Source organism: Anomaloglossus baeobatrachus, chromosome 7, assembly GCF_048569485.1.
Source record: "Anomaloglossus baeobatrachus isolate aAnoBae1 chromosome 7, aAnoBae1.hap1, whole genome shotgun sequence".
Lineage (NCBI taxonomy): Eukaryota > Metazoa > Chordata > Amphibia > Anura > Aromobatidae > Anomaloglossus > Anomaloglossus baeobatrachus.
In genome coordinates this window covers 296,703,179-296,725,218 of record NC_134359.1, presented here as the reverse complement: position 1 = coordinate 296,725,218, position 22,040 = coordinate 296,703,179, and the positions used below count along the sequence as shown (strand labels likewise).

Below are 22,040 nucleotides of genomic sequence, written 5' to 3'. Positions count from 1 at the left end.
GGGGGAATCTTTGGGGGGAGGTGGTATAAATGAACAGTGACAGCTGACTGACCTTTGACTGTCAAAATACTCATATTATTCCCCAGAATATCCTCACAAGTATCAATAAAACGTTAGCTCAGGGCACAAAAAAATAAGCCATCACTGAGCCCAGATCCCGATAAATGAGAACGCTATGGTTCTCGGAAAATGGCGACAAAAGCAAAAATTTTTTTACAAATTTTGTATTTTTTTCACCACTCAAAGTAAGAAAACTATACATGTTTGGTATTTGCATGCTCATACTGACCTGGAGAATGATATTATTAGGTAAATTTAAACGTGTAGTGAACATGGTAAATGCAGTAGTCAAGGAGTTAAGAGGGGCTCTCCAAGCAATAGAAAAAGTTCCCCAGGGTCTTGTAGTTATACAAAAAAATTAACAAACTGAGCCATACCCTCCCACCTGGAACCATCGCTGCTCCATGGTCTGCACTGACACAGTGAGTCATCACCTCTCCACTAGGCATGTGATTAACTGCAGCGGTCAGGTGACTTTAGCAGTGCTACAATGACGTGCTGCTTAGGTCACTACGGAGCAGCCATATTGACATTACGTGAATGTCTCTTGGTTTTCAATTTTTTTAGAGCTCCATGTTCTTGACAAAGTTTTCTTAGGTAGTCAATAAACTTGTATTTTCGGTTTGCTATTTTGTTAAAAATAATGAAAAATTTTACACAATCGTTCAATGATGGACATACCCAATTCCACAGTAGCGTTCATGCAGATCATGTGTATTCCACTTTCTTTATACAGGTGCAGCGTTGGAGGTCTCTGCTCCTACAAGACACGTGGTGACAATGGGGTCAGTCAATGTGATTCCCTGTGAATATACAGTAGAGAAACCCCCGGTAAAGCCAGAATTTCTTGCAGTATTTTGGTTGTTTCAAGAAAAAGAAATTCTGAGATTTGATAATGAAGTCAGAACAAACGATTCCAGATATTCACTGGACACAAAGAAAGCGATACAGGGACGAGTGGACCTCTCTGTATCTGACATCTCTTTATCCGATGCCGGGGTCTACACCTGCAAAGTGCTCTACAGCCCAGAAGAGAAGGAGATGGACATTACTTTGGTCGTTAAAGGTAACTCAAGCTTCGCTCATGGACTCCCAACAATATAAATTCTTGTGTAGGGCTAAGCTCATACAACAAGGACATTTCCCCTGGTGAAGTTGGTTGCAAAACTATAGCATTTCTGCAGCAAACATTCTGTCACGATTCCGTTGTGCAGAACATTCTGTATTGTTCAGCCATACTCTCCTGCAGAGCCGGTATATGTTACTAATGGTACGGAGCATTTTGCTGGATGAATGCTATGCTGGTTGTTTAACAGCACTGGGTTTCACACTGGTCCTGGGAGGTGCTCTCGCAGATGCTTCTTATTCCCGGTGATTGCTCTGCTTCTTTAGGGAGCATATTAGCTCAGGACGCCGCCTGTCGTGCTTCCTGTTTACAGTTGTGCTTTTGGATCACATGGGGCTCAGTGCTCAGCTTTTGGTCTCTTGACTCCAGACTGCTGTATACCCATCTCTGCCTGTCTTCCCCTGTTTCTGTTGTGACTTCCCGGCTTCTGACCTCAGACTTCCTACTGACCACATCCTCTCCTGCTCCCTGTATCTTGTATGTACTCTCCTGGAACCCTGACTTTCGGCTTGTACCTCAACCTTATCTCTGTCTGCCCCCTGTGTACTGTCATGCCCTCCTAGTTTATGATCCTGGCTTGTCTGACTACCTCTCCATTTACTGCATACTAGTAATGTTTCTCGCCACCTTGTGACAGTCACCACACATTCACATGTGATTCCACAAATGAGTGCTATTGTTACACAGTGTTTGTCAGACTCAAGCGTGGATCAGCTGTGTGCTCATTAGTGATTGGGCTAGCAAGAATAAAGCTCTGATAGTCTTCTGGTTACCTCTTGGATTACATGTTGTGGGACACCTATCACAGTTACTCTCTGCCTTTTTAAAATCATGGAATCTGTCTTCCAATGCCAACTATAGCTTTTGCTAATCCGTTCCATGTGCTGTTGTGTTCCAGTTGCTGGTGTTTTCTTGAGTGCTGCTTGGTGTGCTGTGGAAATCATCTTGTTGTCTGATTATTTCCTCCCTGCTCTTTATTACCTCCTTATCTTGTATTGTCTTATATCTCCGTATGAGCGTGTTGTGTGATAGAGTTTTGGTTTCCCCGTTTGTCCATATCTCTTGGTTCAACTACTCCTGTCCCAGCTCTCTCCTGTGGTGAGGTGGGGCGGTATTAGATCAGGGATGGCCAGGAGCAGAGTAAGAAAGGCAGCTCAAACATCTTCACCATTAGAAATATCTCTGGGATAAGGAACAGCCAAGGCCCACTAGCATGAGGACCAGTCTAGGAGCCCTGGTCCCCTGTTATCCTCCCACACCCTGTGGCAGCTATATATGCATTGAAAACGATAATTTGCAAGCTTTGCTGCTGAAATTTTTAAAATTGCCAATTGGTCCCATTAATTAAAATGTTGATGTTTCTGATAAATGGTAAAGATGTCTTCATTGTAACTTTTCCTTGGTTTCAGCTCTCCCACGGGTGACAATCATAGATAGATCAGTTGCAGTGAATGTAGAGAGCGTCCTGCGCTGCTCCGCCGCTGGATTCTACCCTGCGGAAATTAATATTAAATGGTTCAGAGGCTCAGAGAGGTTGAGTGATGTTACTGAGGATCCGCCCCTGAGGAACCAAAATGGACTGTATAGTGTGAACAGCACCGTGACCATCACACCCACTGAGGAGGACAGAGAGCAGATCATCTCATGTAGAGTCCAACATGAATCTCTACAGGAACCGCTCCAGGAAGACTTCCGTCTGACATATACAGGTAATTATATCCTTAGTAAGACCTCAGATTTTTCCTTTATGAGACAAACAGACTGAGTATCATCTGAGTTTCATCAGTTTTTCTCTAATAAAAAAAAAAAAGTTTCTCCACCTTCTCCTATCCATCAGTCAGTAAAAAACATAACTGCACACACATGGCGTCTGAGTGCTGTCTGATTCTTTTCACTAACTCATAGACTTGCATTGCCAATTTTGATCCAACACTTAGCTCATTCTCGGACATGTCTTCACGATTTTGCACATATCACTCTGTCCCCAAAAAAACGGACAAGTGAAGAGCGCCAAAGACGGTCACATGTACGAGAAATGCTGACCTCTGAATGAAACCAAAGGGGTACTTTACACGCTGCGACATCGCTAGCCGATGGTAGCGATGCCGAGCGCGCTAGTCCCCGCCCCCGTCGCACATGCGATATCTTGTGATAGCTGCCGTAGCGAACATTATCGCTACGGCAGCTTCACACGCACTTACCTGCCCTGCGACGTCGCTCTGGCCGGCGACCCGCCTCCTTCCTAAGGGGGCAGGTCATGCGGCGTCACAGCGACGTCACACGGCAGGCGGCCAATAGAAGCGGAGGGGTGGAGATGAGCGGGATGTAAACATCCCGTCTACGTCCTTCCTTCTGCATTGCCGGTGGAGGCAGGTAAGGAGATATTCCTCGCTCCTGCGGCTTCACACACAGCGATGTGTGCTGCCGCAGGAACGAGGAACAACATCGTATCTCCTGATGTAGCGACATTATGAAAATGACCGACGATACACAGATCGCCGATTTACGACGCTTTTGAGATCGTTTATCGGCGCATCTAGGCTTTACACGTTGTGACGTCGTTACCGGCGCCGGATGTGCGTCACTTTCGATTTGACCCCGACGATATCGCAGTAGCAATGTCGCAACGTGCAAAGTACCCCTAAGACATTTGGGGACCACCACAATTCAGTCTCCAGCAATCAAGCAAAGTTCATGTCCTCTTAGGACTTCACACACACAAATGAAGTATAGTTTGATACCCAACCATGATAAAGTCGACAGCTGGGGGCTGGTATTCTCAAGCTGGGGAGGTTCATGGTTATTGGGACCCCCCAGCCTAAAAATAGCCTAAAGCCTAAAAATAGGAGCCTGCTGCTCAACAGAATTATCACATCTACTAATCTGTAAGTGAAAAGAAATGGACACAAACACCGAAAAAATCCTTTATTTGAATATCTAATATCCTTTATTTGAAAAGAAATACAAAAAAAAGCACCTTATTTCTCCATTGTATTATGGGATGGGATTTATAGAATTATCCTGCCCCCAGAAACCACCAATGTAACTCCCATAGAAGTGAATGAGATTTCCAGAAACATCCTAGAACAGCTAAGAATTGCTCAGATGTCTATAAGATATGGAATTGAATAGATACAAATTGACAGTAACCAGCGCGGCTCATCCTGGGCCTCCCTGTGCACGATTCATGCACCGGGAGGCGCAGGCTGAGCAGAGGAGTAAACATCGCCGATGAGGCTCATCCTGGGCTGCCTGCTTCATGAAGCAGGCCGCTCAGACTGAGCAGAGTAGGACACATTGCAGGCTTCATTTTTAACACGCTCCCCTATCACGTGACAAATTACGTACCTGGAAGGAGCCCATACATTCTAGCATCTACCTTTACTTTTAGTGCACGATCTAGACCAATGCAGCTCCTTAAGTGAATGCATGACCTGGAAGCAGAGGCCCGTCATGACACGGAGCATGGGTGAGTACACCAGACACACGCTCCTACCCCCATCCCTTTCACCACCATATTTAATCCCCGGATTCTGGTTCCCATAGACTTATATGGGTACCAGATTCCAGACCGGATCTGGATTTTTTAAGAAAATGACCAGGGATCCGCCTGTTTTTTGCGAGTCCACTCAGCTCTAGTCATATGTCCAAAGGTTGGGAGAAGGAACCCGGCGGTGATTGGTCGCGGGGCTTGCGTAACGTCACAACCTCATGTTAGCTCCTGGTAATGCGAGTGCCGGGATCACTGGAACCGTGTCAGCACGAGAGGTGAGTACAGGCTTTTTTATTTTCATAGAGGCAAACATAAGTAGTGACAATGGGTTGTCCAAGTAGTGGACAACCCGTTTAATGTCAACGTTTCCCCAATTTTTTTTTCTTGTGAGTCTATTATGGCCTCTCTTTGGACAGAACAAAAAATATTGTGCTCCTAGATTGAAAGCAATTTTGTAAGTTTTGTTTGTGTAAATTATAGTGTATAAAATGTGCATATTCTCCCATCAAAATCCTTATATAAAACTCCATAGTGTGAACGTACACTTTACATACAGCTCTGCTTCAGTAAATACACTCTGCACCAGCACAATGTACGCACTTATTCTCTGTATGAGGTGTAATGTGTATCGCCCATTACTTATGCTGCAGGTATAGCCAGCATGTTGTACAGTGCGGTATATAAAGCGTCTGATATATCACCATTTATATATTTCTCATTAATCAGTCTATTGTTATATATTTTAATAGATAAAAGTGCGACGTCGGAGAATGAGACATTAAATATTATTCTTGGTGTTGTTGGTGCACTTGTGGGAATTCTGGTCATTATAGGCATATCTACAGGAATCTACAAGTACAAAAATAAAGTGAGTATCTCTATTGTCGTAATACTGAAGATGTATGTTGCTTGTAGAAAAGGCAAGAGACAATGGAGGCCAGTATTTAATCCATAGGGGCAGCACGGTGGCTCAGTTGTTAGCATTGTACATGGTGGCTCAGGGGTTAAGTCTGCTGCTTTGGGGTTCTGGGTTCAAATCCCACCAAGGGTAACATCACCATTGTTTGGTTTTCCTCTGGTTTCCTCCCACACGCCAAAGACATAATGATAGAGAATTTAGATTGTGAGCCCCAACAACCCAGCTCAACACCGCAGCACAGTTTCTGATGGTCACCTTCCTATTTGGCAGCTCCTAATCTACTTCCCACAAATAACAAGGACTCCAGGGGGTCAGATCACTATGGCAGGAATGGAGAAGCAGGCTCCCAGACACTTCCACGTGGAGGTCTCTTCTCCTCATAGGAGGGGAGGTTAAGGGATTTACTATATCGCCAGCGAAGAGCCTTTTGCACACTGCGCCAGAGAGAGGGCGGGAGAGGGTCAGAGAGAGAGGATGCCACTCAATGAAGTCATCCATCGTCACACGTCAGTGACAATAACCCCATACTCTGGCTGCTCCAGTTTAGAGCCGCTCGTTTGAGGGAAGATCTCTATTTCTCCAGACAATATAAGAAACTAGTGTGACGCCCTGGGCAAGCCAGGGGTCACAGGTCATTGCACCATCACACCCTACACCCCAGCTAGGCACATCAAAGCTAACCCAAAATCCTTGTTGCCTTCCTCCAGAGGCTGATGTTCACACCAGGGGGTGGGCCAGGCGGTTGGCTCCGCCCACCGAGGAGTACACAGCTCTGGAGGCGGGAAGAACCAGGCAGATAAGCTAGGGAAGTGAAGGAGTAAACAGTGAAGTGGAAGTTCAGCTTAGGAGTTGAAAGTGAAAGGAAGTGAAGTGAAGTGGTAAAGGAGGAAAGTAAGAGCAGTGACAGTAAGAAAGCCTGAAGTGTGTCCAGCTGTGTGCAGGGCAGAGTCAGCAAGGTCAGCAACGTCGGTGATTGTCCGAAGGGGTGACCGTTTGGAAGTTCCTGGAAGGACCGCGGACGGGTGGTGGCCCGGCGGTCTGGAGCAGTGTACAAAGGACAGTCAGCACCAGGGCAGGGGCCTCTCGGACCCCGGCAAGGCTAGGAGTCGCCATAATTTGCCAAATCCGTCAGTGAAGGGGACGTAGATCCCCCAACAACCAAGTCCCGATTGAAGGCAACAGCCCAACCATTACAGTAGAGACACCGCCACCGCCAGGGCACCAGTTTCTAAGGGCCAGCGCCTGCGGGCAAAGAGTAGAGCTCCTCCGGTCCAGCTTGAAGCCGGGGAGCGGGTTACCGGTGGGAACCCATCGAAACCATCAGAGACAAAGGTGCAGGAAAAGGGACATCACCATCACCTACTGGGGAAGCAAGTGCAGCCGTCCGCGTGGAACCGTCTCTCCAGCCGTGTGGTTTACCGAGAACTGTGTCACTGTCTCAGGCTGAGTGAGTACCACCGTGCCGCAAGGCACAGCGCGGCCCCCGCGTCCCTGCGCCCACCAGGCCCTGCATCTCCCACCTCCTCACCGGGCCCCGGGATCACCAACCCCTACCCACGGAGGGGCAACACAACTCGCTGCTATACACCATCACTCCCGGGATCCCCCCCCTATAGGGCAGCGGTGGTGAAATCACCACAACCGTGGGTGGCGTCACGGACAATAGACAATATCCCAAAAACCCAATCCCCTTTCACTCACGGGCGAGGAGCGCCGCTCGAGAACCCCTGGGATCCGGCCCACAGCTCGAGCCACCACTGAGCAGCGGCAGCAGCCGGACCCGAGCAGAGGGGTGAGCGCAGTGCTGACACCCTCCTCCCCGCCCGCGACAACTTGGCGTCACGAACAGGATCTTACCGCTCTGCCGTCTGGTAGAGGTGCGCCTTGTGACCGCCGGAGGTATCCGGCAGGAAAATTTCAGAAGTCGCCATCTTTGGCGCGAAAAGTTCCCGCTCGAGCGTCTTCTCGAGTAGCAGAGGCGCGAAGGCCAAAACCCCGCTCCGAGAGAGGAGGGGCCGGAAAGAGCTAAGGGGGACGCGATGGCGGCTGGCTGCATGTGAGAGCAGCTATAAAAGCAGGGACGCCAGAACTCTGCAGACATCTTGTTCCTGGGAAAAGCTGCCAGCAACATGTGGATGCCGTCCCGCGACACCGTAGCCCCCGCGCCTGGAACCGCGGCGTGGGTGGAGATCCGGACCGCGCAGCTCTACCAACGGCTGCAGGTCAAGATGCAGCTCCTCATGGAGGAGTGGGAGACCGACATGGCGGACGTTATAGCAGCCGTGCGGAGACGCGAGGAGGAAGCGGAGAAAGGGAGGGTGAGTGACCCACGCCCTGATGCCCTGGAAGGGCCGGTCATCGCGGCTGCAGGACCCGGTCCAAGCCCTCTCCCCCCGCTGCCTCCTTCGCCACCCGTCCCGGAGGCCGTGACCCCGCCATTAGGCCTGCTACCACCGCAACCGGTAGCAATACCCAGCGTCCCCGCCCAGGCGGATCGACCTGTAGCCGGAGCCCGTAGTAGACCGGAGGTGTTGCCGTGGAAGGTCCCGAAGACTGAACCGGAGGCATCCCCTGAAAAGTCCCCCGAGCCGGAGCAGATGACCCGCTCCGAGCCGAAGGCCCAGCAGCGGAAAGCCCCTATGCCCATCCCCCACACCTCGGCTGAGGTAGCGCCGGGTTGTTGCTTTAAGGCAGCGCCCAAGGCCAAGACACCGCGGGACACGCCGCCCAGATTCCTGACAGTGGGCAACGTCCAGAATGTCCCGCAGGGCCCGACCCGTGCGCCGGAGCTCGCAGCAGCGCCGTATTGGGATAGGGAGCCGGTACTGTTGGGCCTGGAGATCGGTGAACGGGAGAGAAAGAAGGCTGAGCTGGTGGCCAGAGCCATTAAGGAAAAAGAAAACCTCCGGCAAGCAACATTCCGTGTCCGGGGACCGCTGTACGAGGGGCAGGTGAGGCGGTTTGATGTCCGCCGGGGCTACGGGTTTATCTATGAACCGGGCCTGGAGGCCGAAGTGTTTGTAGCCCGGCGAGATGTGAATTCCCACCTGCCTGAAGAACATCCCGGCCGTAATCTCATGCCGGGCGACATCGTCCAGTATACCCGGCACTGTGGAGAGAGAGGGTGGTTTGCCCTGGATGTAAAATTGCGGGGCAGCCAGGAGAGCAGGGTGAGTCCCGCACCCCCTCCCTCGGAAGAAGCTGAAAGTCCGGAGTAGGGCAGCGGATGCCCGCTGCAGCAGCCCCCGTTGGGGCCAATACAGAGTTCTTGTATAAAAGTTGTGTAAAAGTTCTGAAGAATAATGAAAAAGATTACCGAACAGTAACCTGATTGTCTGCCTGATTTGGAAAACCGGCCGTTGCCGGCACCGTTGTCCCCGTGGGGACCGTTTGAAAGTTGTTTCGCATGAGGAACTGCTCATGGACAAGCCCGTGAACTTGCAGGGCAACCACAGACGCTAGTGGCTTGTAAATAAGTTGTTTGCCGTTACCGTTTCCTCAATGCCGCCTCCGGAGAGGCAGGTTGGAGGGAGGGCCCGCAGCAGAGCCGGCTGGGGCCCAGCCACCACAGGAACCGGTGGCTACCCTCTGGAGGGGAAGGACAGATCCCGCTCGGGTAACTTGTGCTGGACTGTGGGTCAAGGGGTGCTGCCTGGGCTTTAGGGGCAGCATCAGGGCCAGGTTGCTTGGGTGGGAGAGAGCGGAAACCGTAACCGTGAACCGTTAAGCAACGTTTAAGAAAAGTGCCTCCCGTTATGGGAAGAATTATTAAAAATGTATATATGTTACCGTTTTCCAATGTTATACCTTTTTGCAGAAAAATAAAACCGCTGTTGGACGGGCAGGCTGCGGACGGTCTGCATTTTGCTAAGGGGGAATGTGACGCCCTGGGCAAGCCAGGGGTCACAGGTCATTGCACCATCACACCCTACACCCCAGCTAGGCACATCAAAGCTAACCCAAAATCCTTGTTGCCTTCCTCCAGAGGCTGATGTTCACACCAGGGGGTGGGCCAGGCGGTTGGCTCCGCCCACCGAGGAGTACACAGCTCTGGAGGCGGGAAGAACCAGGCAGATAAGCTAGGGAAGTGAAGGAGTAAACAGTGAAGTGGAAGTTCAGCTTAGGAGTTGAAAGTGAAAGGAAGTGAAGTGAAGTGGTAAAGGAGGAAAGTAAGAGCAGTGACAGTAAGAAAGCCTGAAGTGGGTCCAGCTGTGTGCAGGACAGAGTCAGCAAGGTCAGCAACGTCGGTGATTGTCCGAAGGGGTGACCGTTTGGAAGTTCCTGGAAGGACCGCGGACGGGTGGTGGCCCGGCGGTCTGGAGCAGTGTACAAAGGACAGTCAGCACCAGGGCAGGGGCCTCTCGGACCCCGGCAAGGCTAGGAGTCGCCATAATTTGCCAAATCCGTCAGTGAAGGGGACGTAGATCCCCCAACAACCAAGTCCCGATTGAAGGCAACAGCCCAACCATTACAGTAGAGACACCGCCACCGCCAGGGCAACAGTTTCTAAGGGCCAGCGCCTGCGGGCAAAGAGTAGAGCTCCTCCGATCCAGCTTGAAGCCGGGGAGCGGGTTACCGGTGGGAACCCATCGAAACCATCAGAGACAAAGGTGCAGGAAAAGGGACATCACCGTCACCTACTGGGGAAGCAAGTGCAGCCGTCCGTGTGGAACCGTCTCTCCAGCCGTGTGGTTTACCGAGAACTGTGTCACTGTCTCAGGCTGAGTGAGTACCACCGTGCCGCAAGGCACAGCGCGGCCCCCGCGTCCCTGCACCCACCAGGCCCTGCATCTCCCACCTCCTCACCGGGCCCCGGGATCACCAACCCCTACCCACGGAGGGGCAACACAACTCGCTGCTATACACCATCACTCCCGGGATCCCCCCCTATAGGGCAGCGGTGGTGAAATCACCACAACCGTGGGTGGCGTCACGGACAATAGACAATATCCCAAAAAAACCAATCCCCTTTCACTCACGGGCGAGGAGCGCCGCTCGAGAACCCCGGGATCCGGCCCACAGCTCGAGCCACCACTGGGCAGCGGCAGCAGCCGGACCCGAGCAGAGGGGTGAGCACAGTGCTGACACCCTCCTCCCCGCCCGCGACACTAGCCGGCTTCACCCGGGTTAATAACTGCTGTTAACAAAATAGAATATATTAACAAAAATGTATTCTGCACACAAACACCACAAAACAAATAGATAGAAATGTAATTATTAAATTGTTGCCTATATTAACCAATCAGAGCTCAGATTAATTAACTGTAGCAAAATAGAAGCTAAGCTGTGATTGGTTGCTATTGGCAGCCTGATAAATCTCCAGGCAACAGAAAGCCCTCCCCCTGACAGTATATATTAGCTCACACATACACATATAGACAGGTCATGTGACTGACAGTGGCCGTATTTCCTATGTGGTACATTTGTTGTTCTTGTAGTTTGGCTTCTTATTAATCAGATTTTTATTTGTGAAGGATAATACCAGACTTGTTTGTGTTTAGGGCGATTATGTGGTGAGGTTGGTGTATGTGTGGTGAGATGTGTGCTGAGGGTGGTATATGTGTTCAAGCACGTGGTAGTGTGTGGCGCATTGTGTGTGTGTTCATATCCCCGAGTGTGGTGTGTATCCCATGTCGGGGCCCCACCTTAGCATCTGTACAGTATATGCTCTTTGGCGCCATCGCTCTCAGTCTTTAAGTCCCCCTTGTTCACATCTGGCAGCTGTCAATTTGTCCCCAACACTTTTCGTTTCACTTTTCCCCATTATGTAGATAGGGGCAAAATTGATTGGTAAATTGGAACGCGCGGGTTCAAATTTCGCCTCACAACATAGCACCCGGCGCTGCTCGGGATAGTAACTGTCTCTCTGTTTCTCTGTCTGTCTCCCCCTCTGTATATATCTCTCTGTTTCTCTCTATCTCTTTGTCTGTCTGTCTCTTAACCTGTCTGTCTCTTTCTCCATCTGTCTCAATCCCTTTCTCCGTCTGTCTCAATCTCTTTCCCTGTCTGTCTAACTATCTGTTTCCCTGTCTATCTATCTCTGTCACTTTCCCTGTCTGTCACTTTCCCTCTTTGTCTCTTTCCCTGTCAATCTGTCTCTTTGTCTGTCTCTTTGTGTCTGTCTCTTACCCTGTCTATGTCTGTTTCTTACCCTGTCTGTGGCTGTCTCTTTCCCTGTCTGTGTCTGTCTCTTTCCCTGTCTGTGTCTGCCTCTTTCCCTGTCTGTGTCTTGTGTCTTTCCCTGGCTGCATTGTGACACGCCAACATTCCATATAAGGGCGTGGCTGCGCATTCTTCTGAAGTTCTGGCTGCACTGTGGCTCCCAGCTCCATTCGCTTTAATGGAGGCAGGTTTTTTGGTGAATAACTGTAAAGAGCGGGGTTAAAATTTCCCCTCAAAACATAGCCTATGACGCTCTTGGGGTCCAGAAGTGTGAGTGTGCAAGATTTTGTGGCTGTAGCTGCGACGGTGCAGATGCCAATCCTGGACACACACATACACACACACACACACACACACACACACATACACACACACACACACACATACACACATTCAGCTTTATATATTAGATAACTTCTGGAGCACCAGTCTGAGTCTGAACTGGGTGCAAAAACCTAAAAAATCTTCACTATATGGAGAGAAGGCATGCACACCAGTGACTATGTAAGGGGAATATATGGAAAGCAGAAACTGCTGTGTGAATACTGACATGAAAAATCCAATAGCTATATGTAAGAATGAAATGTGAAAAATGGAATCTGCATTACTGCCATGAACATATGAATAAAGAGAAATTTAGCTATTGAATTGATCAATGCCGGAGAGCCCCAACACCTCGTCACAGTATTCTCTTACTTTGGGGTCCCTAGCTATTGTGTGTCCTCTCAGGTTTTTGCACCCAGTTCAGACTTAGAAATATTTGCTTGGCCGGTGGCAGGATGGAACGTTGAAGTAAATGTTTTTTGTCTCCGGCGAAAAAATGGATCGCGCCGGATCCAGCGCTGTACGGCGTTTTTTATAATGGAAATCTATGGACACCGGATCCGTCATCATACGTCATATACCGGAATCCAGCGCCGGTTTCTGTTTTTTTAAACTGAGCATGCTCAGTATCAAAACTGATACGTCAAAAAACGGAAGAAACGGATGGAAAAGACTGATGCAACGGATCCGTTTTTTCACATCAGTTTTTTTGCCAGATTGTGCCTGATGTCAAAAATCTGATGTGTGAAAGTAGCCTTACCACAAGCCATTGCACTGAAGCCGCTCCGTAAGATCTTGGTGTGATGTCAGGTCAGTATATGTGAGTATAATAAGAGAAACTGGTATACATAACAGTAGTAGTCTTTGGCTATTACACATAATTCTATATAGAAAAACATATATGATGTCATAAATATTTATTTTGTGAGGAACATGTCCCACCCTATACACATGCAGCCCACCAGGGCGATAATTGGGGGCTCTCACAGGTGTAGGTGTCACATGCTGACGAGACGGTGATGTGAAAAGTGCTTAAAGCTGGGACTACAACCCTCAGTACACGTGTAATAAGTGATATTTATCATAGTTATGACTTTATTTTTTCATTGCTAGAAACGCCTAAACAATGAAGGTAACCATTCAGGAACCTGTCAAAATACATCTGACTCCAGTGGCGGTAAGTGCCCGGACGTATATGATGTCTGATATCACCCATGGTTAGGAAATGTGGAAATTACACTGCACCCCATCTTGGGTTTTCACAACAGGACAATTATTTTTTTACTTCTGATTTCGAGTATAAGACCAAGGACACACATGCATTCAGCATCAGATGCGTTATGCTAATGACCCACGGCTCCCGTTCTGCTGCGAGTGTAAGCCGAGTGTCATACTGTGATGTGATCCTGTGATCGGATCACAGCTGCGGAGGAGAGGGAAGGACTAATCTCCCTATCTCCTCCATTGTCAGCTGATACGATTATAGCACTGCACTCCAGTGTCATCCGACTGCAGTGTGATGTTTCTCTCGCACCCATAGACTTGTATGGGTGCGAGTGAAAACAGATCGGATTCCCCCCACAGTACGCTGCGATTGTTTTCTCGGTCCAATTAGGGCTGAGAAAAAATTGCACATGGGAGCGGCCCCATAGAGTAACATGGGTCCAAGTGGTATGCGATTATTTATCGCATTCCACCCTCTCCATTTTACTCGCTGTGTGTCCTAGCCCTTTTGGTTTTAGTTTTCTGACAATTTTGTATTAGGGTAGGGTTACATGATCATGTAAAAAAATTAGTCCAATTTTCATGCAAAAAGTCGTACTATTTTTTTCTCACTTGTTAGCCGTGTGCAATCCATTTTTTTTACAGCTGCACCAATAAATCATTTATAGTTTCCTATGCTACAGAATTGTAATGTATCCATTGTGAGTGAAATACACTCCTTCTATGCCATTTGAACTCCATTTGTTTTACGAGCGCTGGGGAAATCAATACAACACACAGTTAGTATGGTGTACTGGAGACATCTCCTTTATTAGTACAGGTGACCAGTTTATATAGGGTCACAGACAAAGCACAAGGTCCCTCTGAACTATGCACCAATAGAAACAATAAGGCTGGGAACACACTTTGCTTTTCCACCTGCGTTTCATCTGCTTTTTGGCTGCGTTTTGAGAAGCACCTTTTCATGCCAAAGTGCCTGCGTTTCGATTTTCCAGCAAAGTCAATGGAAAATGTGGCTTTCTAGAACACACTTTGCATTTTGGAACGCTGCGTTTAATTTGCATATTTTGTGGCAAAAACCATGCGTTCAAAGAAGCAGCATGTCAATTGTTTTTGCCATTTTGGGTGCGTTTTGCTAACAGGTGGCACTAGAGTTTATCTCCTTCCTCCCTAAAGAGACAATTTGAATATTTCCCAGAGGAGCATTGCAGCTATAAGTCTCCTCACGACTGACAGCTAGATTGGTTTGTCAGTCTCCACAAGGAGAAAAGTTCTCCCCTTATGCGGGCTTTACACGAGTCGACCGATCGTGCGATTTCACGATCGATCGTACCCGCCCCCGTCGTTTGTGCTTCATGGGCAAATCGCTGCCCGTGTCGCACAAAGTCGTGAAACCCCCGTCACACGTACTTCCCTGCTGAGCGACCTATGGGCGGCAAACGTCCACTTCCTGGAGTGGGAGGGACGTTAGACGTGACAGCGACGTCACACAGCTGCCGGCCAATAGAAGCGGAGGGGCGGAGATGAGCGGGACGTAAACATCCCGCCCACCTCCTTCCTTCCACATAGCCGGCGGGAGCCGCGGGACACAGGTAAGCTGTGCTCATTGTTCCCGGGGTGTCACACGGAGCGACGTGTGCTGCCCCGGGTACGACAACCAGCGCTATTTTAATTAAACATTTTTTTAAAACTGAGCGACGAGTACGCGACTCACGATTTGTGAGCGATACTGCGTTGCTCAGAGGTGTTACACGAGTCGACGTCGTGAACGATGCCGGATGTGCGTCACGAAAACCGTGACCCCGACGATGCATCGCTTGATAGCTCGTCTCGTATAAAGCCCGCATTAGATTCCACTATAGCTTCTCATATATCCAGATCAGACCTCATACTTTGCACTGACGAGGGACAATAATCTCGAAACACCATATCTGCAAATTGAGGTTCTGATCTGGCATAAATCCTAAGTCATATGAAGATGCTTGTTAAAGAGTGACTTGTGACTTTTCGGATTGCTACTTCGAATAGGTGGTACTAGAGTTTATCTCCTTCCTCCACGAAGAGACAATTTGAATATTTCCCAGAGGAGCATTGCAGCTATAAGTCTCCTCACTACTGACAGCCAGATTGGTTTGTCAGTCTCAGCAAGGAGAAAAGTTCTCCCCTTAGACCCCATAGAAATTCAGATATTTTGAGAGTTTGGTTAAAGCTTTTTTTAGGTGGGTTTTGGAGATTATCTGCATTTAAAAAAAAACAAAAAACATTTCATGCAAAACCTTAAGGGAAAGCAGCCACAGAAATACTGGCCCATCAGACCTACAGCTGTGTAGGGTCCCCCTCCTATCTCACTAACGTCAGCCCCTACCTTTTGGTCAAGCTCCTCAGCCAAGTGTACCACACATCCAGCAGGAAGGCAAAGCCCGGAAAGATGGTTTGTATTAAAACAGGGGGAAAAAAAGATTATAAAGTACAGGCCACTAAACCACTGGTACGAAAATGGAGACACGGAAAAAACTAAGAATTGTATTTGTTTGTATGTGTTTGAACGTCTCTATAATCAGATATTGTATTTATGTAGGACCTGCGGCTGAACTGAAGATTGGGAAAATAACAGTACCAGACCTGATACTGAATAATAGGGCCACACTGGAGTGTCCAATATATAATCCTAAATTGGGTAAACACACTGTACACTGGTATGAAAAGAAGCAAGACACAGAGGAAGCAACAGCTAGTGATCATCGTAGGCTCCAAACCACAGAACCAAAAGGCGAGAACACCTGGATAGCCTATTTAACTCTCACTCCAGTAACAAGAGCGGATGACAATATAACATATATCTGTAAAGTGAAGGGTTCCCAACAGACAGTAGAGGCGAGTGCGAGCACAGGAGACTTACATGTAATCGGTGAGTAGAAATGTTACACTGGAGAATTTATATAAAGTTATCGAAATAAATATATCTCCCATGGCTCTGATATAATGAGAGAACAAAGAAACAACCAACACAGGGATCATTTTCACTGTATTTTATTCTAATACCAAGATTAAATATTCTGACCTCGGACTTCCTCCTCACCACGTCCTCGTTTACTCTCCTGGAACCCTGACCTCGTCTCTGTCTGCCTCCCATGTACTGTCATGCCCTCCTAGTTTATGATCTCGGCTTGTCTTACTACCTCTCCATTTACTGCATGCAAGTAATGTCCAGCGCCACCTAGTGACAGTCATCATCACAAGTCGATTCTAGTGCACTTTTTTAGACTTTGCGCCCAAGAAGTATTTTCACAGTGCAAAAAAAAGCAGCATCTTAGGCCATGTTCATATGTTGTCACAGTTGTGTCAATGGTGACAGACAGTCATGTGGTTTCCGGCAATAAAAGGTCACAGTATTTGGTGCGCAAAATGCTCCCTGACTTTCTATTGTTTCTGCTGTCAGTATTCATTGTTCATTGGTATAGGTAGCTTTCTTGCTGATTCATCTCTCCTCTTTTGGACCCAGCAGGAGTTCACCTTCCACCCAGCTGCTAATTATCAGTATTCTCTGGTGTTTATATCCTCCCACCTTCTCTAGACTGGTGCTGGTGATATTATTCAGTCCATTCTAGCTCTACTTGCAAGCAGATGGCTTACTCTGATGTGTAGTATTGTTGCTGAAGCTTTGCTGGACTTCTGCCTGAGTCATCTATGGATAAGTAGTTGATGCATTTTCCTCCTGTGTGTCCTCCTTGTGTCTTCTTTAGGGTTTAGTGGGGTTGATGAAGAGCTCATCCCATCTGTTGCTTATTTAAGGCCCAGCACTAGGTATACCTAGGGTCACGTATCCAGCTCGGAACATATGTGCGGAACCTATCTAGGGTGGTAAGGGGCCCCAGTGGCCAGCGGTAGGTTCAGTCAGGGGTCATCATCTTCCCCTTCCCTAGACACAGGGTTTCCCTTCTGACATTCGCTTGGTACTATCCCGTACCTAGCATGATATACGTTCAGTATTTGATGAGTTTTTACCTAAATATTTGTAGCCAAACCCAGCAGTGGGTGATAAATACAGAAAGGGTGCCCGTGGAACTAGTACACTTTACCTGGTTTTGGCTACAAATACTGAGGCAAATACTCAACGTGTGCATGTGGCCTTGCAGTTCCAGCAAAGTGGATGGGATTTATAGAAATGTTGCGCCCTCTGTGATTCGCATTTATGCTCTGCACGGGGAACAGTATGGATAAGTGGGTGCAAAAGGGGGATTGTAAGGAGGAGTGGGAGCATAGGGGGGATTGTAAGGAGAAGTGGGAGCATAGGGGGATAGTATAGAGAAGTAGGGGAACTATATGTTGAGGTGGGAGCATGGGGGGGCAGTATGAAGAGGTAGATCTGTTTTCTAGTAACAACCATACCATTGATAAAGAAGCCTCCCATTACATTTTGTATTCACTAAATGTGTATATGTGCATGTGATGTGTGATAATATCCTCACCTACCGCTGCTCTCTCTGGTGTCCTGCGCCGACCTCCTCTTCTCAGTGACGTCACCACGCCGCACTCTCTAGGACATGCTGCTCTGTAAGTCCCAGAGGTGACTTTTTGCCTTGGGGAGGAGGCTGGGCCCATACACAATTCTTGCACAGGGGCCCTTTGCTTTCGGTGTCCGCCCCTGTATCTCTGATTTCAGACTGACGATCCTTTTGTTCTCGGTGACATAAGCCGTCGGCAGAGAAGTCCGGCAGCAGCTTTCTCGTAGACAGTCGGGTGAGATGACTGGTGTATGAGGGGTATGGACTCTCAGCATGTTCCATCCCCACGCTGTAAATGTATGGTACTTGGACCTGTAAATTCTTAGTTGATGGCGCCAAGAGGTTAATAATGACGGTTAAAATAGAATCTGTTAAATATTCCCTAACCCTTATGTCTGTAACTTTTTATATTAAGTACAGATCCTAATTATGAAAACTGAAGTAATAATTATTTTCTCTCTGCAGAACCAGAGTCGTTACCTGATAACAAAAATAGAAAATCAGCAAAAAGTCCAGGAAAAAACACTTCTCTGAAGACAACAGATCCTTCTATAGAAGAATATGATCAGAGACCAACTGTGACACCAAGTAAAGAGAGGAATCCTCCGGCCCTGAAGACGCTGGACAAAGGAGGTTTACCGGCAGTCAATAAATCAATTCCTGAAATAGGAAAAAGAAAAAATGCACCGCTGCTTCACAAAAAATCTGGTGAACAGGAAGCCATGGAACTGAGGGAAAGAGATGACCATAAAAATACACCGAGGCCGAAGAATGGAAATAGCCAAGACTTGTGTCCAGGTAATGAACTGCTCAATAAAGAAAAGATGGAAGAACATTCACCGCCCACTGATAAGACAGGTCATGAGAAGAAGACGCATCCGGCAGAGGAAAGTTGTGCCAAGAAAGAAGAAGAAGTGAACGAGGAAATAGAGAACGAAGGAACTTCATATCTTATCAGTGACTCGTTCACTGAACAAGAGAATAATGCATCGATGGGAAGGTCTACCAGGGAAGATGAAGAGAAAATGAGCAAGAAGAAGAGGGAAGAGAATGACAAGACTTCACCCCTGATACATTCTGGAGCAGCATCTAATAAAGAAGGATCTGAAACAGAAGAAATCTCAAAGGAGATGAGACCAGAGACTAGTGAAGGAAGACTACTGGAGGATAGTGAAGGAGGAGCATCGGAGGATAGTGACAATGACGAGACTTCACCTCTGAAACATACCGGAGTGTCATCTACCAAAGAAGGAGCTGAAACTGAAGAAATCTCTAAGGAGGGGAGAATGGAAAATAATGAAGGAAGACCACTGGAGGATATTGAAGGAGGAGCACCGGATGATAGTGACAATGACGAGGCTTCAACTCTGATACCTAACGAAGTGTCATCTAATAATAAAGTAGTTGAAACAGAAGATCTCTAAGAAAGGAAGACGAGTGAGTGGTGAAGGAGGACCACCGGAGGATAGTTGACCGGAGGATAGGAACAATGATAAGACTTCACTTTTGAACAACAACTAAAAACTGCAATTAAGGAGGAAGGAGTGAAAGAGAATAGTGTTGGATTGTGAGCAGCCGACTGGTTATCTGAAGAATATGATAAGAAATAGTTAAAATCACTGGTCCACATTGTGAGACTGACTCAGTCCTCATGGACGTGGTATTGCCATCTAGGACGTTTATGGCATATTGAACAGGTCACTTGTGGTTCCAGGACTTAGAGAATGGAGGTCGTCTTCTAGCCAATTGTTTCACTACTCCCCTCATCTTCTCCATTCCAGAGCAACACACAAGAGTCAGGAGGGTCCCGAGTCTGCAAGTGTATTGAGCTTCCGGAGGTGACCAAATAGTACACCATCAGTACTAACCTGTCCCTGCCCCCCGTGTTACATGCTGCTTCACTTCTCAATGGAATTAAAAATACACAGAATATCATGTCTATGACCGGATGGCTTGAGGCTGCACAGAATGATGTTGCAATGTGGCCGGTCAAAAGTGGCCCCCGGGCCTAATTAACTGTGAATAATTAATTTCTTCGTCCATTGTAACAGGGCAAGGTTTTTTTGCAATATTGGTGAGTTATGGCTGCTGTGGTATGAAGGGTCACATTCTTACTTGTCTGTCTGCATAGCTTCTATACTTGCTCTCCGGTTTTGTCTCTACACTTCTCCAGTTATGCTCCTGTGTTTGCACCGCGCTCGCAGTCATCTCAGACAATGTTAGTTTAACTGCAGAAGTCGGCAGCTGATTTGGGCCTGCAGGCAGAGTGACAGCTCTCATTTTATAAAGTCAATAATATTAACAAAATTAAGCCTTAATTATCTCCTGAGCCTCTAGCTTTGCTTCTCAGCAGCTGCACCCTGTCTCGGTTGACAGTCTACAGTATTGATTTCATCATTACAGCATGTGACCGCTGCAGCCAAATAGCAGGTTCAACAGTCCTGAGCTAACTATATGAGCATGACAGCCAAGCCCAGTGATTGGCTGCAGTGACACCAATACTGGAACTTGTTGGTAAAGACAAGGGGCATTGGCGGAGAGGCAGCATTAGTGCAGTAGATGGCGAATTAAGCTTATTTTAATTTTAGATAGACAAGCCTACAGAAGAGAATAATTAAAAGGTGGAAATACTTTTTTAAGGGCTTTCTCCACCTTGAACAATCCCTACTTGTTAGATGAGTGTATTGAGTTGCTGCTGACATATGATCTCCTCTCCGGCACAGCCCGGGCTTTTACTTCTGCCTGAGCAACTCATAAAGGAGCAGAACATTTGCTGCATTTATCCCATTTACACCCTTCAGTGACTATACAAGAACCCAAAATGGAGGTGAGACTCACCAAGCCACGGAGAAGTCATTACCAGCCTCACTTATTGCACTAACTCTACGCGCTCCTCTTGTTTTTGGTTTTCTCTTTCTTTGTTGATGTCATCACTAAAATCATAAGACAGGAAGGTCCTTAGGGGCGAAACACAATCTTCAATTACACTGACCAAGAGATGAAGATCCTGAACGTTGGACGTCCATTTGTTAATTGTAAATTTTTGTCATGTAAGAATAGAGTGACTTGAAAATCTGTAATAGTTTTTTTTCCAAAATTAATTCCACGGGATATAAGTTTCTATTGTCTGGGAGTCCCCCGTAGACAAGTCAAGGGATGGAGTGGACATACCATTGGTACAACCAGTGGTCCAAGAGGTGAAAGGGCCACGACCTCCTCCAAAATAGATGGCATTGATGAGTTATTGGACTATACATACAGTATATATAGTTCTATTACGGTATATCAGGGGCCTCTTCTGTCAGTGTCCGCCCCTTGGGCGTATATGTTACAGACAGGAGAGTAGGTCTCCAGAACAGAGGACAGCAGCACTGTATGAGTGTGGTCATCTCCAGCCATGGAAAGGAATTACTGGACTTGTCTTTGAAAGAGTTTAGAGAGTGAACTCCTGCTGATATATTCCTTTTTAATTAGTACAAATGTAGAGAATGTATTCATTGTAGGTTGCATTTACAGCATATGGTCCTCTGTCACCACCTAGTGGAGCATTTTATACACTGTGTGTGTTTTCCTCCTATCATTGGACTAAACATGAATGGTCAATACGTTTTTTACCTGCGTTTTTGGTCCGTTTTTGCTGCAGAAATTTCTTAAGAAATTCTTGTAACCTTTCTGCAGACATTCCCCAGCAAAACCTATGGCAAAAAAAATTAGCTGTGCGCACACTGCGTTTTTTTCTTAAGAAAATTCTTGAGTGAAGGATTAGTGCACCTGCGTTTCCGGTGCGTTTTCGGTGCGTTTTTACCGCTGGTTGTTCCCTGCGTTATTGTGCCAATTATCTATGGCAAATAACGCAGTGAGCTGCAGAAAAGAAGCGACTGCTCATTCTTTTTCTTAAGAAAATCTACTGAAAGAATTTTCTTAAGAAAAAAACGCAGTGTGCGCACAGCTAATTTTTTTTTTCCATAGGTTTTGCTGGGGAATGTCTGCAGAAAGGTTACAAGAATTTCTTAAGAAATTTCTGCAGCAAAAACGGACCAAAAACGCAGGTAAAAAACGCAGTGTGTGAACACAGCCTAAGCGTCGGCCTCTTCCTCCGCCAGAATTTAATAGAATCTATGGTGCAGAATCTTTTTTTAACTAAATAGGATTATTTTGTGATATATTGTCCAAGGTATTTTTTTTAATTTTTTTTTTAGGTTTTATAAATAATAGGGAAGCATCGTT

General features: G+C 47.3%; 1 protein-coding gene across 1 annotated transcript in view; it reads left to right on the top strand.

The window, feature by feature from the left end:
• The window catches only part of LOC142246478 (uncharacterized), a 34,101-nt gene extending 12,693 nt beyond the window's left edge, over positions 1 to 21,408 (top strand). The window contains exons 3-8 of the mRNA XM_075319539.1: positions 797 to 1,126; positions 2,596 to 2,895; positions 5,429 to 5,547; positions 13,198 to 13,261; positions 15,887 to 16,216; positions 18,279 to 21,408. Of these exons, the coding sequence (XP_075175654.1) occupies positions 797 to 1,126; positions 2,596 to 2,895; positions 5,429 to 5,547; positions 13,198 to 13,261; positions 15,887 to 16,216; positions 18,279 to 19,237 (2,102 nt within the window). The 3' untranslated portion in view covers positions 19,238 to 21,408. The remainder of the gene's footprint in view (positions 1 to 796; positions 1,127 to 2,595; positions 2,896 to 5,428; positions 5,548 to 13,197; positions 13,262 to 15,886; positions 16,217 to 18,278) is intronic.
• Positions 21,409 to 22,040: the final 632 nt, after the last annotated feature.